Genomic DNA, 17,069 nt, shown 5'->3' on the forward strand with positions numbered 1-17,069 from the left:
ACCTAAATATGGACTACAGAAAACAAAGTATGGTAGTTAAAGGTCGTTTTTTATTTTAGTTTCCCCAGAGACATATTTATATGAATTTATGCACAGAAGTTCACGTTGCATATGCAAGCATACATATATAAGCATCATACACAGAAAAAGAATAGAATACCAAATTGCTAATAGTGGTTATCTCTGGATGATTGGATTGCTTTCATTTTCTTCTTTGTTTCTGTGTGTTGTACAATGAACAAATGCTATTTGTATATTAAGGGAAAAGGGCTCTATTTGCATATCCAAAGAGGCATTTATAACTGACAAATGGAGGAGTAATTAGGTTTCTACTATTTAAAAGGAGATATAAATGAGTAGTTAAGGTCAGAGATTTTAGAGCAAGACTGCCAAGCTTTTGGCTCAGTTTCTTACAGGTTCTGTGACACAAACTCTTCAGTTTCCTCATCTACAAATGATAGTATTCCTATTCCTATTCCTATTCCTCATTGGGTTAGTTAATTCGCATATAGCATTTAGCACATAGTAAGGTTAGCTGTTATTACTGTACTGACAATGTGTCCAAATGAAAGTCTTAAGAATTTTCTTTGTGAAACTACAGGTATCACTTAAAAGTTGGAAAGAATCGTTTTTAAGAGGACGTTTTCTATTTATCAATGTAACAATGTACCTCGTTTCAGCATTAGACAGGACTGGAGCTTTCTTTTTTTTCTTTCTTTTCTTCTCACTGATCAGTTTGTCATCATGCAGGGAAGAGTCTGAGGGAAAGTACATCAACTGTTCTTTGAGTTTCTTTCTTATTTTCTTCTTGATCTCCTTTGCCATTTCTTCAGCTACCTGGAGCTGGTACACCTGCTTCAGTTCTTCCTCATCTAAATTATTTCCTTTTTCTTCATTTGCTTTCTCGTTTTTCTGATGGGCAACAGCTGGCTGTGACTTGGTCCGTGCTTTCTGGTGTACAGAGTCCGCCTTCTTCTCAGGAGTGCCCTGTTCCATCTGTTGTGCAGGCACCTGGCACACTGCTTTTGTAACCTTCCTGTTCGCCTTTTCTTGCTTGTCTTCCTCTCCACTCACACCATCATCTGGATTTTCAGCTGCCGACTGTGGATTGCTCAGTTTGTTTTTAATGACTCGCATGTTCTTCTTTGGGGTGTTAATGCTAGCAGCAACTACTTCTTCCCTTTTTCTTCCTTTAATTTTCTGAAGATTGCTTCTAACAGTGTCAAACTAGGAAATAAAGACACAATAACAACGTTTCACTAAGCACAGTTTAGTAACGTAAAGATGTAACACAATGATGAGTGTTCAACAATGTGTAACATTGGAAAAATTACTTCGTTTTGTACTTGAACACAGCAACATTCTAGATTAGAGCATCTGATAACCTCATTCATTCTCCCAGCATTAGATTAGTAATCGCTCAGGGTGACTTCTGATAGAGTGCGTTAATTAACATGTGAAAAAGTACTTAATCACTTTTAATAAGTTAACTAATTGCTCAAATCTCAAATGCTATTTTCCTCTTTGATAGAATGATCCACACTCTGATTTAGACAAAACGGTAATGGGCCACTGAGCTAAAGCACCTCAGGTTCTTCATTAGGAAACACACAGATCATTTCTCTCTTCATAATTACATTCTAAAACCAAAAGTCTAGAGCTCTAGGATCACCCTGCAAGTAGTCTAAATATATCACTGAAAATACTGCTAAGTATTAAACATTACCAGGTGAAATCAAATGACAGACTAAACACACACCTGTACCTCTTTCCCCAATAAAAACTATTTAAAATACAAGATATTTTAATAGAAAAAAAAGGCTGAAAGTCAAAGAGGAATGTCACTAAAATAAAATGAGTAATAAAATAAATATTTTGAGGAATTCCCAAAAAGATAAAAAATAGGCAGGATTAAATCTACTAAGGAACTCCTAGAGAAAACCACAGCCCACAAGAGAAGACTTCTCCAGAGAAAAGGGTGCTTCCGGAGAAGCTGTAAACAGAATTAAGAAACACAAAGTGAAGTAAGGGATAAGCCTGAGGATGGCCAACTGAGGAGTTGGGAGGGACAGCCCTGCCCCCACCGCCACGTGTGTCAGATGGTGCCTTTCACTCAGGACAAAGCAGCTGAGCAGAGAGAGAGACAGCAGCACGCTTCAGGTAGGCACGATCCTCACCAACGGCAGAACATCACCACGTCAAACCCAACCAGCAGGCAGGAGAGAGAGACTCTTACTCAGAAAGACGACTGGACAACTAAAAACTAACACACACTTGAGGATATAGCACAATAAAGTAAGAGCCACAAAATCCAATAAAATAGAAATATTAACAATGAAGGAAAATGGATAGCATAAACAAAATAAGAATTTAAAATAAGTGTGATTAATTAGATATAGTCCCATTTGTTTATTTATTTATTATTTGTTTGTTTCCTTTGCCTGGGGAGATATATCTGATAAAGTATTGCTACAAGCAATGTTTGAGATTTTGCTGCCTAAGTTTTCTTCCATGACTTTTATAGTTTCAGGTCTAACATTTAAGTCTCTGGTCCATTTTGAATTTATTCTTGTGTGTGGTGTAAGAAGGTGGTCTAGTTTCATTTTTCTGCACTAATCTGTCCAATTTTTCCAACACCATTTATTGAATAAGCTATCTTAACCCATTGTATGTGCTTGCTTCCTCTGTCAAATAGTAATTGGCTATAAAGGTGTGGGTTTATTTCTGGGCTCTCTGTTCTGTTCCATTGAACTATGTGTCTGTTTTTATGCCAGTAACACACTGTTTTGATTACTATGGCCTTATTTATAGTATAGTTCAATATTAGGTGACATGATTCCTCCAACTTTGTTCTTCTTTCTCAGGATCACTGTTGCTGTGCTGGGCCTTTTGTGGTTCCATGTAAATTTTTGAAATATTTGTTCTAGTTCTGTGAAATATGTCATTGGAATCTTGATAGGAACTGTGTTGAAATCTACAGACTACTTTGGGTAATATGGACATTGTGCTGATGTTAATTCTTCCTATTCATGAACATGGTATGTGCTTCCACTGTTTGTATCTTCTTCAATTTCTCTCTTCATTATCTTATAATTTTCCAAGTACAGATCTTTTTACATCTTTGGGTAGGGTTATTTCTAGGTATTTTCTTCCTTTTTTTTTTCAAACTAAAAGTTTTTACACAGCAAGGGAAAACAAAATAAAAAGACAACCCACAGAATCGGAGAACATATTCACTGATACATCTGATAAGGGGTTAATATTCAAAATTTATAAAGAATTTACAAAACTCAACACCAAAAAAAAATCTCATTAAAAAACGAGCAAAGGACTTGAATAAATACTTCTAAAAAGAGGACATCGGGATGGATGGCTGAGACATATGAAAATATGCTCAATGTCACTAATCATTAGAAAAATGCAAATTACAACCACAATGAGATATCATCTCACACCTGTAATAATAGCTATCATCAATAAATCAAAACACGATAAATGTTGGCAAGGATGTGGAGAAAGGGAATGCTCATGCACTGTTGGTGGGAATGCAGACTGGTGTGGCCACTGTAGGAAGCAGTAAGGAGATACCTCAAATAATGGAAAATGGATCTGCTTTTTGACCCAGTGATCCCACTTCTGGGAATGTATCTGAAGGAACCCAAAACACTACTTCGAAATGACATAAGCACCCCTATGTTCACTGCAGTGTTATTTACAATCACCAAGATGTGGAAGCAGCCCAAGTGTCCATCAGTAGATGAGTGTGTAAAACAGCTATGGGACATTTACACAATGAAACACCATTCAGCCATAAAAAAGAAGAAAATTTTACCCTTTGCAATAGTATGGATGGACCTGAAGAACATTATTCTAAGTGAAATAAACCAGTCAGAGAAAGATAAATACCATATGATCTCACTTATACGTGGAACCTAATAAACAAACTGAACTAACCACCAAAACGGAGACAGATCCATAAATAGAGAGCAGGATGACATCTAAGGGCAGGGGCGGGGGCAGGTTAGGGGGCGGAGGGACTAAGCAAAAAGGAAAAAGGACTCACGGCCATGGACAACAGTGGGGAGATTGCAGGCGGGCGGGAGGTACAAGGGTACTAAATGGTAATGGGAAAAATACAATAAAAAAGAAAACATTAAATATAAAAAATAAAATAAGTGTCACTAACATCAATAAAGAAATATGAAAGCATAATAGATATAAAAAAACAAACACTGCAGATGTTAGAATTAAAATTTTGAGTGACAGAAATTAAAGTTTAAGATATGTGTTGGAAAACAGAATGGACAAAACAAAGGCCTAAAGACTGAAGCCAATATCAAAATGAAGAATTCTCCCAGACATGCATGAGTTTATCAATAAAATCTGAAGTTCACTTTTTGAATAATCCCATGTTTAAAAGTAGTTAGAAAATATCTACTATATGAGAAAAGAAGGGAAAATACTAAAAGAACTAGGACCCCAATATACAGAGTAGGTAGAGCAACATTAGGTTTACAATGGTACATATGAAAAATAATACAGTAATTAATCAATAATAATATAAGAATAAACTCTGCCTTGCATAGTCACAACAGTAAGCCTATTCTGCCATCCCGTACATATCTATTTTGCCATCTCCAAGACTCTGTTGATTACCTAAAATGTATTTCCAAATTCTATCTGTTCTTCATGAATTATGAAGCCTAATTCTCAAAAAAAAAAAACACAAAGACTTCCCTAACCAAATATAATGAAATTAAATTTTCTTTTAAAAAAGTTTATTTCACATGTTCTATTCATAGAAGCAATATATGTTTCAGTTAAGACAGTAGAAACAAAAAAGTAAAAATACAAAACAACATAAATACAGAGAAAAAAGCTCAGCCCTCATTGTCTCACATGAGGAAAATCATTGTTAATCTTTTCAGAACCTTATTTTTGTCTTTTCTATGAACATAGTCTTACCTGCTAACCTTGAATATCCATTATGTTAAAATGGGGCAAATGCAAATTTTTTTTATTTTCAGTGAGTATCAGAAATGGAGTGGCAATATTATATACAAAATGTGAGGAAATTAATAAAGGAAATAGTTGGAAAATGACAGCCAAGAATTAGAAATAGAAAAAAGAACAAAGTTCTAGAAGAAAAGATTTAAAAAATGAAATCCCTGATGGCTGCATGGGTAAACACAGCTCACTTCCTCACATAACCACATCAAAATTACAACTAAAATGTAGAACCACCATCACTCAGAACCGTCAGAAATCAGGTTGAATGGAAGTCTGAAAACTATGGAATTAATAACACATCCATCCAGCCCTGGGTGGTATAGCTCAGGGGATTGCGTGCTGGCTGTGAACTAAAGGGTCACTAGCTCGATTCCCACTCAGGGTACATGCCAGGGTTGCAGGCCAGGTCCCCAGTAGGGGCCACGTGAGAGGCAACCACACATTGATGTTTGTCCCTACCTTCCCCTCTCTCTAAAAATAAATAAATAAACACATCCATCCAGACTGGTAAGAAGGGCAGGGACGTGTAGATACGGAACGGGCTGGTCCCACATCCATGTGTGGTGGGTACAAATTGGGATGGGCTGGTCCCACATCCATGTGTGGTGGGTACAAATTCCAGAGGGGTGTCTTGGGAGGGAGGAGTCTCAGCTCCATACCAGGCCCCCAAACCCAGGGTTCCAATGCCAGGAATATAAATCCCTTTAACTTCTGGTTACAAAAACCAGCAGGGATTAAGTCGGTAGGGATTGAGTTGGTAGATGAAAATGCTAAAATCCCAAGCAGTTCCTCTTAAAGAACCGACACTAGGACTTACTTAGATTCACTCTTTCTGAGCTCCAGCACTGGGGTAGCAGCTTAATAGGCACCAGTGGCAAGCAGGGAGGAACTGCAGTGTCTGGCATCAAGGCAAGACCTGGGAGACAGGTTTTTCCCAGACAGAAAGGTGGGCAGAGGCCACTGCTCCTTTGCTGAGCCCTCCCCTCATAAGCAACAGCAGGTGCCTTATCTGAGACTCTACCATCACTCTGGCTAACACTGTTTGCCCTGCCTTGGAGATCCTGAGACTCTGCCCCACCCAACTCACAGGTTCAACCAAACTGTGTGACTTTTGCATATAAATAGCTGGTCTTGGGTCATGCTTTGCAACTTCCTAAATCCTATCAAATAAGCAACAGCCAGCCTCAGTAAACCCTCGACTACATACCTCTTGCTAAGTGGTCCCAGGCCTGGCACTGGCAGCAACCAGCCTAGATTCATTCACTGTTTGGAAGTGCCTGGGAATCTCCAAGCCCAGCACAAGTAGCAGACATCTCAGATTGCTTTATAGCTCAGGCAGCGTGACCCCAGGAAAAAAACAGCTAGGGGCCGACCTTAGCCTATACCACCCAGGAAACGCCAGAGCCTGCACACCCAGTAGACAACTAGAGACCACATCAGAGCAACACCACCCTGCCCCTCCACAGCTGACCCTCCACAAAGGGCACAGGCGGGTAGTCAGTGGTCACAGCCTGTCCTTGCAGATGACTGGCCTGAGTAAATCCCTCCCATTGACTTGCCAATAGCAATCAAGGCTCAGCCCACATAAAGGGCACACCTTGAGTGCCCAGCTTGGGTGATGGGGAGGCTGTGCCACTGAACCTACAGGATACCTACTACATTAGGCCACACTAACAAGGCAGGGGGTCACAGCAGATCTACCTAACACACAGAAACAAACACAAGGAGGCTGCCAAAACAAGGAGACAACAAAACATGGCCCAAATGAAAGAGCAGATCAAAACTATAGAAAAACAACTAAACAAAATGGAGATAAGCATTCTATCAGATACAGAGTTCAAAACACTGGTTATAAAGATGCTCAAAGAACATAGTGAGGACCTCAATAGTATAAAAAAGATCCTGTCAGAAACGAAGGATGCACTAACTTAAATAAAGAACAATTTACAGGGAAACAACAGCACAATGGATGAAGCCGAGCATCGAATCAATGATTTGGAACATCAGGAACCAAAAAACAACCAGTCAGAAGAAGAAAAAAGAAGCCAAAAAAAAAAAAAAACCCTGAAAACAAAAAACTGAGGATAGCATAAGCAGCCTCTGGGACAACTTCAAGCATTCCAACATTTGCATCACAGGGGTGCTGGAAGGAGAAGAGAAAGATCAAGAAATTGGAAATCTGTTTGAAAAAATAATGAAAGAAAACTTCCCTAATTTGGTGAAGGAAATAGACATGCAAGTCCAGGAAACACAGACAGTCCCAAACAAGATGGATGCCAAGAGGCCCATTCCAAGACACATCATAATTAAAATGCCAAAGGTTAAAGATAAAGAGAGAATATTAAAAACAGCAAATGAGAAGCAGTTTGTTACCTACAGGGGAGTTCCCATAAGATGGTCAGCTGATTTCTCAAAAGGCACTTTGTAGACCAGTAGGAATTGCTAAGAAATACTCAAAGTCATGAAAAGCAGGGACATACAGCCAAGATTCCTCTACCCAGCAAATCTACCATTTAGACTCAAAGGGCAGCTAAAGTGCTTCCCAGACATGAAAAAACTAAAGGAGTTCATCATCACCAAACCATTATTATTATGAAATGTTAAAGGGACTTAAGAAAAAGATCAAAACTATGAATAATATAACGGCAATAAATCTTATCTACCAACAACTGAATCCAAAAAACTAAGTAAACAAGAACAGAGACAGAATCATGGATACAGTGTTTCAAAGGTGGCTGGATTGGTGGGGGATGAACCGGAATGGTTAAAGAGGTGAGGGGATTAAGAAGTGCAAATAGGTAGTTACAGAATAGCCATGGGGATGCAAAGTACAGTATAGGAAATGTAGTCAAAGAATTTACCCATGAACGTGAACAATGGTACGGAGATTGCCTTAAAGCAGGGGTGTCACACTCATTTTCACCGGGGGCCACATCAGCCTCGAGGTTGCCTTCAAGGGGTCGAATGTAATTTTGAGACTGTGTAAATGTAACTACTCCTTAACTAGGGGCAAAGAGCTCGGCACTGCAGCTGCGTATACAGATTAAACGAGATGGATTCAGCTGTCAGGCCTTGTGTTTGCCACCTGCGCCTTAAGGAGTGAGGTGTGCTGGGTGGAGGGGGACAAAGGGGGAAACACTAGGACTAATAATAGTCCCATTGATTACATTAATAATGTAATCAATAAAACATAATTAAAAATAAAAAATGAAACCCTTGGAAAGCTATCAGATGAGGCTCAACTTTTTTTTTAAGATTTTATTTATTTAGTTTAAAGAGGGAAGGGAGGGAGAGACAGAGAGAGAAACATCAATGTGCGGTTGCTGGGGGTCATGGCCTGCAACCCAGGCATGTACCTTCACTGGGAATCGAACCTGCGACACTTTGGTTCACAGCCCATGCTCAATCCACTGAGCTATGCCAGCCAGGGCCCTTAACTTCTTAAATAATTGCCAAACTGCTCCCCTAAGTAGCTATACCATTTTGCATTCCCAAATGTTTTTAACATCAGTTTTAGTTTTAACGTCCTTGTCGGCACTTAGCATTGTCAATTTTCATTAAGTTGTTCTAGTAAGTGTGTAATGCTATCTGATTGCTGTTTTAAATTTCATTTCCCTAATTACTAATGACACTGATCTTTACATGTGTTATTTGCTATCTGCATCTCTTCTTTGGATAAGTGTTAAATCTTTTGCCCATTTTCATTGGCTTATTTTCACATCACTGAGTTCTAAGAGTTTGTAAAATATTCCAGATACACTTTAAAACTTTTAGCTTATCATTTTATTCTCTTAGCAGTGTTTTGAATTTTCACAAAGTCCAATTTATCCCTTTTTTCTTTTATGGTTCATGTTTTTATATCACGAGAAGTCTATTCACAACTCAAGGTTAGGAAGATTTTATCCCATTTCTTACATAAGTTACATAGTTTTAGTGCTCATGTTTAGGTCATCGATCCACTTCAATTTAATTTCTGAGAATGACTTATGGTTAGACTTGATAACATTGTTATATGGATACCTGAGTGTTCCAGCACAATTTGTTGAAAATGATTATCCTTTTCCTCACTACCTGGGCAATTCTGTCAAGAATCAATTGACCATGTACATTTGGCTCTATTTCTAGATGCTCTGCTGCTCTACAGCTTTATAATGAATTTGGAATTAAGACAATAACACTCCTCTGACTTTGTACTTTTTTTATAATTGATTTGGCTTTCTAGGCCCATTATTTAAATTTCTAAGTAAATTTTATAATTAGATTTTTAATTATTTTTTTTAAATCCTTACCCAAGGACATGCTTATTGATTCCAGAGAGAAAGGGAAGGAGAAAGACGGGGAGAGAAACATTGATGCAAGGAAGAAACATCTACTGGTTGCCTCTTGTCTGCACCCTGGGGACCAACCTGCAAACTAACGTAGGTATGTGCTCTGGCCAGGAATTGAGCCCACAACCTTTTGGTGCATGGGCTCACTCTAACCAACTGAACCACCAATCGGCCAGGGTTGTAATCAATACTTCTTATAGGGACACTCAGTGAATGCAGTGGGCATGTTGAGCTGGTTATCTGAGGGGCACTAAGCGGCTACAAGCACTGGCCCCACTGTCAGATCTCTGGATGCAAGTGTTAGTTCCACCTGTCAGTAGACTAATCTCTGTGGACCTCTATTTCCTAATCTTTCAAGTAACAGTAAACCACCCATAGGGTGTCTTTCCAGATTAAAAAAGAATATGAAAGTAAAATACTTCGTACAATGCCTGGAGCATGGCAAGCCTTTCAAAAATGGTGGCTATCATTACTGTATATATGTGTGTATGTGTGTACTATGATCAGGTTATGTTTGGCAGGCAATAGAATACCTCGTTTTACTGCACTTCACTTGACTGCGCTTCACGGATGTTATATTTTTTACAAATTAAAGCCAAGACCCTCCGTCGGCAAAAAAAGATACAACTTACTTTATCGAATGCTCCCTTTATTGTGGTGGTCTAGACTGAACCCACAATATCTCCAAGGAATGCTTTTACAGTAATTCAGCAAGGAGATCTAGGCTGAAGTTTTGGGCATCCTTTATATCTGTGATGGTTGCAAGAAAAAAAAGTGCTAAATACAGAACTCTGGGAGCCCACAAAATAAAGTAAAAATACATCAGAGAGGCAGGTGGTAAATTGGGAGAAGTAACCAAAGGGAAAAGGGTTTTAGGAAAGAGATGATGCACACTGTGCAGCACCAAGAGTTGCTGCAAGTTCTGAAGAGAGTTCACTGGGTCTGCCATCAGGAAGTCACATATGCAAAGCTGTTTATGGAGGGGCAGAAACCTGGAAGCCACAGGTGGAGAAACAAATGAAAGTTGAGACCACAGAAGAAACATGTACATGATGATTTCTGCAGTTCTGCTTCCACCCGTTTTCCCCCACCTGCAAAGGCAGCGAGCTGAGGCAGCAGCTCTGAGACAAAAAGACAATGGAAGGATTCTGCAGGGGATTTTTTTAGCTTGTTTCCACACCTTCACCACCCTAACCTCACACAGCAACCAGAGTAACTTTCTAAAATACAAATATGGTGGTATCATTTATTTGTCTGAAACTCTTCACTGGTTCCCAACCACCGAATGGAAAAAATATGAAGTCTTTATTATTGGGGACCTAAAACTACATATGAAATGACCCCTTGCCATTCTTCACCTCCCCTTCTCCAGCCACACCTCTGCCCACATTCTGTGCTGTAGCCATGTGAAACTACTTGCAGCCCTCAACTGTGCCAAACTCTCGCCTTTGTACCATTACATATACATCTCTCTTCTGAGAAATGCCCTTCCCTGTAATACAAAAGTCTAAGCACACTTTGACATCAAATGCAATTGGTATCTTCTACCGAGAGCACTCTAACCTTGAGAGACCGTTAAATACTTCTCCTCTGTGCTCACATAGTGCCTTGATCCTCATACCTCCTTCTAGCTCAGCCCTGATTTTTCACCCAGGGAATATCTCCTGTGACCCTACCCACCCCCAACTGCACTGCTAGCTTTTTGGAGAACTAGGACTACATTCTCTTCATCTTTGTATTCCCGTTTTAAAAAGAGGAGGGAGGTGTCAGTCAGAATGGTTCTAGGGTCAAAAAGACTCAAATTTAATTTCTTGTTCTACCACTTACAAAATGTGCCTTGGGCAAGCTACTTGATACCACTAAAGCTTGTTTTTGGTTTTGCCTGAAAAATTAAAATGGCACCTACTTTTCTAAGGAGAAATGGAATCAATGAAAAACAAAGTGATCAGCACAGTAGCTGGCACATTTTAGGTGTTCAATACAATTACTTTATGTCCAAGTATTAAAATAATCACAGTATCACAGTATTAAAATAATTATGTGATAAAGTACATTATGTGTTTACATCATTTACTATTTAGTATTTTTCATGCACAACTGATAAACATAAGTTAACATAGCAAATACATTACCTAAACAATCATCCCTAAATGTTAATGTACACTACAGCAAATAAATTACAGAATATTTGACTAGTAACATCAATGGCAAAAATTAAAGTCAGACTTAAGAGGGCATTCCCGAAAATCACATATGCCATTATTTTAAATCTTCTCCCTCACAACCCCTTTGACAGGTGCTGTTAAGAAAGACTATATAGGAAAACTGACTGCATCATGTTTAATCTCATTTCACTTTTCTCTGACCCCCTGATTATTGGCCAATATATGACTAAAGCTCAAGAGGAAAAAAGGCTGTGAGATTTGGAGAACTCTTTAACGGAATTTCTTACATAGCACAGGAGGGAAAGAGAAATAAAAACCCTTTATACAAAATTAAATTAATAAGTCAACAATAACCTACATAAACAAGATTGTAATATGGTTTTAAAATATCTTGGTATTCGAATTTATTTCAAATATATTTTTAAAATTTCCCATAGTCCTAATACGCAATCTTCTTCCTGAAAGCCCAAAACAGCAATCATTAATGCAACAGGTGAAACAACTGTTAGCATCCATTCCTCAAAAAGAAAGAGAAAAGAAAAAACCATAGACTCCCATCAGTAGATGCTTCACAGTAGGGATTCTCAGTCTACTTTTTTCCTATAGTTACACCTATCGAAAAGACCCTATTAATGTAATTCGACTTTTTTTCTTCTAAATGAAACGCATCGATCGATCACCTTTTCTCAGATGTAAATAAGAAGGCTTTCACAGGTTCACCATCAGCACCAGGTTGACATCCTAAAAGGAAATGAACGTACTTACTACGCATGTGATTTAAGCGTTTAACCCAGAATCAGGAGTAGGAAAGTCAAAGAGGCATTCCTCCTTCTTGACACCACGCTCAACACTCCGGATCCGAGGAGCCCAGGGAAGGGAGCGGAAAAGTACGTATATTTCCCAAAACCCACACCCGGTGGCTGGCGGTGCAGGCCCGGTCAGCCTGAGGGTGTTCACCGCCGCCCCTGAGCCCACGGACCCCAGCAGCTCCCACGCCGCCGCCCACCCCCGGGCGGGGCGGGCCGAGTGCGTGGGCCGGGCTTGGCACCAGTGCGACTTCTGCGTACTCACAGGGAGGGGAGCGCAGGGCAGCCGACAGCCCGTCCCACCGGAGCCGACGCCGGGCTGGGCGAAGCAGCTTGCCACCCCAGCAAGGGCGGGCTGGCAGATCAGCGGCCACACACCCCAGGCAGCCGCCTGAAATCCAGGCTCCGGGAATCGGCCCCTCGCCGCATTGCGGCCAGCTCTCCGCCCGCTGACGTCACACCTACTTAGGCCGCCGTTCCCTTGACAACCGATGCGGCCCTGCCGAGACCGCGGCCCGGCTCCGGCCCCGCTTACGGCCCCACCCCCGGGCTGCCTACGCTTGATCCCCGAGGTGCTGCTGAGCTGCGCGGGCGGAAGCGGCGCGCGCGCCCGAGGGCCCGCGGGTCCGCACGCTACAGCCCTGCACGCGCTCCGGGGCCGCGCGCGCGCCGCATTCCTCGAGCGCGCGCGGTCCTAAAAGGGTGAAGCATCGGCTCCTCCTGGAGCCAGAAGGGACCCCGAGAATGCTCAGGTGCCCCTAAATCTCGCCGAGAAAAAACACGTCTGCCTCAGAACTGTAGTCGGCGCTGGGGAAAACCGGACGGTACAAAGCGAGCGGGGAGGCTATCGTGGAACCAGCGAAAGATAAACATGAATGAAGGAAAGAAGCAGACTCCTCGCGCCCACAAAAGGAAACATCCTTTTAAGCGCACAGAATGAAGAGTTGTACTAGACACCCAATCTTAAGAAAAAAATTGTCCGCGAGTCATTTGGTGCTAAATTATCTCAATATGTGCTTAAAGCAAAGCAAAAAGAAAAATGTCTTTTTCCACGCCTAATGCTCCTCCCACTTCTTAACTTCTGCCACTGTCGCCATCTTTAGTTCTGAGTCACCATGGCTGGAAAAATACCAGATCAATCACGCCTTCACTCTTCAGTTCTCTGCCGTTGTAGTCATGCACTAGAACCTGTTGCTTCGTTTGTACAGTGAGACATTATGCGTATTTCCTTCAGGGCCAGGATTTCCATTCCCACTGGCATCACCATGCCTTACAAAACATCTCATTTTGTTTCTCCAAATTCTGTGAGAAGGCAAAGTATATACAATTCAGTATATACTGAACCTTTCCACTCAAAACCTTTCTGGGTTTCTATCTTGGTTTTTAAAGCTGCCAGTATCTTCTCAGTATTGTAGTTAAGATACTGGTAGCGAATCCTATACCCCTTACAACAAAATCATGTCCAATCTACCTTTATAATATCCCCAGTGTATAGCTTATTCATCCTTTTTCCTTTATTTTTCTTTTTCAACTATGTTTTATTGATTATGCTATTACAGTTGTCCCAATATTTCACCTTTTGCCCCCCTCCACCCAGCACCCCCCATTACCTCAGGCAATCGCTCCACCATTGTTCATGTCCATGAACAGGTTCTTTGGCTACTCCATTTCCTACACTGTACTTTGCATCCCCATGGCTATTCTGTAACTACCTGTTTGTACTTCTTAGTCCCCTCACCTCTTCACCTATTGTCCTACATTCCCTTCCATCTGGCAACCATCAAAATGTTCTGTGTATGCATGATTCCATCTCTGTGCTTGTTTGCCTACTTTGTTTTTTAGATTCAAGTGATATATTTGCATTTATTGCCATGTTATTGTTCATAATTTTGACATTCATCTCTTTCTTAAATAAGTCCCTTTGACATTTTATATAATATTGTTTTGCTGATGATGAACTCTTTACTTTTTACACGTCTGGGAAGCACTTTAGCTGCCCTTTGAGTCTAAATGGTAGGTTTGCTGGGTAAAGCAATCTTGGCTGTATGTCCCTGCTTTTCATAACTTGCAATATTTCTTAGCAATTCGTACTAGCCTACAAAGTGTCTTTTGAGAAATCAGCTGACCATCTTATGGGAACTCCCCTGTAGGTAACAAACTGCTTCTCATTTGCTATTCTTAAGATTCTCTCTTTATCTTTAACCTTTGGCATTTTAATTATGATGTGTCTTGGAATGCGCCTCTTGGCATCCATCTTGTTTGAGACTGTCTGTATTTCCTGGACTTGCATGTCTATTTACTTTACCAAATTAGGGAAGTTTTCTTTCATTATTTTTTCAAACAGATTTCCAATTTCTTGATCTTTCTCTTCTCCTTCCAGCACCCCTATCATGCAAATGTTGGAATGCTTGAAGTTGTCCCTGAGGCTTATGCTAGCCTCAGGGTTTGTTTTGTTTGTTTGTTTGTTTCTTTTTCCTTCTTCTTCTGATTGGTTGTTTTTTGGTTCCTAATGTTCCAAATAATTGATTCAATGCTCGGCTTCATCCACTGTACTGTTGTTTCCCTGTAAATTGTTCTTTATTTAAGTTAGTGAATCCTTCATTTCTGACAGGATCTTTTTTATACTATTGAGGTCCTCACTATGTTCTTTGAGCATCCTTATAACCAGTGTTTTGAAACTCTACATCTGATAGATTGCTTGTCTCCATTTTGTTTAGCTCTTTTCCTGGAATTTGATCTGCTCTTTCATTTGGGCCATGTTTCTTTGTCTCCTTGTTTTGGCAGCCTCCCTATGTTTGTCTCTCTGTGTGTTAGGTGGATCTGCTGTGACCCCCTGCCTTGTTAGTGGGGCCTAATGTAGTAGATTTCCTGTAGAGTCCAGTTGCACAGCCTCCTCTATCACCCAAGCTGGGTAATTGAGTGCACTCTCCTCTTGTAGTTGAGCTTTGATTGCTGTTGGCAAGTCAATGGGAGAGATTTACTCAGGCCAGTCATCTGCAAGGACAGACTGTGACCACTCACTACCCACCTGTGCCCTTTGTGGGGGGTCAGCTGTGTAGGGGCAGGGTAGTGGTACTCTGATGTGGTCTCCAGTTGTCCACTGGGTGTACGGACTGGGTTTTCTGGGTGGTGTAGACCAAAGTCAGCCTCCACCTGTGTTCTGCTCAGGGAACCCTGCCTGAGCTATAAAGCAATCTGAGGTAGTGTAGCTACCACTTGTTCTGGGCTTGGAGATCCCCAGGCAAAGCTAAGCTGTGAATCTAGGCTGGCTGCTGCTAGTGCCAGGCCTGGGGCTACTTAGCAACAAGGTATGGGGACTTGGAGCTTACCTGAAGCTGGCAGTTACTTGTTTAATAGGATTTAGGAAGTTGTGAAGCATGACCCAAGGTCAGCCATTCATATGGAAAAGTTACATCGTGGTTTACAGTTTGGCTGGGCCCATAGGTTTGGTGGGACTGAGTCTCTGGGGGTCTCCAGGGTGGAGCAAACAGTGTTAGCCATTTTGATGGAGTCTCAGATATGGCAACTGCCTGTTGACTCGGTGGATTTCTGGAGAGAGGGCTCAGAAAAGAGCAGTGGATTCTGCCTGCCTTTCTGCCTGGAAGAAAGCTGTTCCCCAGCTCTCACCACAATGCCAGATACTTTAGTTCCTCCCTGCATGCCACTGGTGCCCTTCAGGTTGCTGCCCCGGTGCTGGAACTCAGAGGCAGTGAGTCTGAGTAAGTCCTAGTGTGGGTCTTTAAGGGAAACTGCTTGGGACTTTAGCATTTTTGTCCACTGACTCAATCCCTTCTGGTTTTTGCAACCAGAAGTCAAGGGGATTTATATTCCTGGCTCTAGAACCCTGGGCTTGGGGGCCTCAGAGGGCAGGTGGCCTGGGACTCCTCGATCCTCAGATATCCCTCCTGAATTTATATCCAGCAAGCAAGGATATGGGGCCAGCCTGTTCCATAGCCACATGTCCCTGCCCCTCCTACCAGTCTGGATGGATGTGGTTATTAATTCCATAGTTGTCAGACTTCCATTCAACTTAATCTTTGACGGTTCTGAGTGATAGTTGTTCTATATTTTAGTTGTAATTCTGATGTGATTGTGCAAGGACAGGAGCCGTGTTTACCTGTGCTGCCATCTTGACAGGAAGTAGCCTGTCCACCTAAACACTCACCACCTAATGCCAGCCTTCATGGCTTCTCACAGGGGTTATTTAAGAGGTTCTCAACCCTGTCTCGAGTTTTGACTTCTGAATTCCGTTCTCCACATCATTAACCAGAATAACCTCACTAAAAATGTAAATCTGATAATGCCAGTCTCCTAAAAATTCTTCAGAGATGATCTGTAGGAGAAAACTCTAGTTATTTTGTCTGGGATACAAGATGCTCCATCTCTCTGACTGGTTTCATTCTTCATTGTCTCATTTCAGTTTTATGCTTCAGCAATACTGAAATAGTGCACCGCAACAATCTGTATCTTTCCATGCCCTACTTCTTATACACATTGTCCCCTTTTCCTGAAAATTCCTTATAAACTTCTACTTCTGCATGTCTCAGCCCAAATGTTGTGATCCTTTGAATATTAACTAGTTTGACTAATTCCTGTAAACACTCCTGCTATGTATGTCCTGTTATACTTGGGACACTCATTGTATAAAATATTTTACTTTGCATTGTACTTTAATTTTCTAGCCTCAGCATTAACCATGGTACACTTCACGAACATTTTCGTGAATGAGTAATGGTAACGTATTACAGGGGGTGAACAAA

The 17,069-nt window shown here is 41.1% G+C and overlaps 1 protein-coding gene across 1 annotated transcript in view; it reads right to left on the reverse strand.

Moving 5' to 3' along the window:
* The window catches only part of AHI1 (Abelson helper integration site 1), a 188,783-nt gene extending 174,843 nt beyond the window's left edge, over positions 1-13,940 (reverse strand). The window contains exons 1-3 of the mRNA XM_045843567.1: positions 13,920-13,940; positions 12,575-13,003; positions 671-1,227 (exon numbers count right to left, since the gene is read on the reverse strand). Coding sequence (XP_045699523.1) covers positions 671-1,227; positions 12,575-13,003; positions 13,920-13,940 — 1,007 coding nt within the window. The remainder of the gene's footprint in view (positions 1-670; positions 1,228-12,574; positions 13,004-13,919) is intronic.
* Positions 13,941-17,069: the final 3,129 nt, after the last annotated feature.

This window comes from Phyllostomus hastatus, unplaced genomic scaffold (assembly GCF_019186645.2).
Source record: "Phyllostomus hastatus isolate PE091 unplaced genomic scaffold, TTU_PhHast_1.1 phas_contig_40, whole genome shotgun sequence".
Lineage (NCBI taxonomy): Eukaryota > Metazoa > Chordata > Mammalia > Chiroptera > Phyllostomidae > Phyllostomus > Phyllostomus hastatus.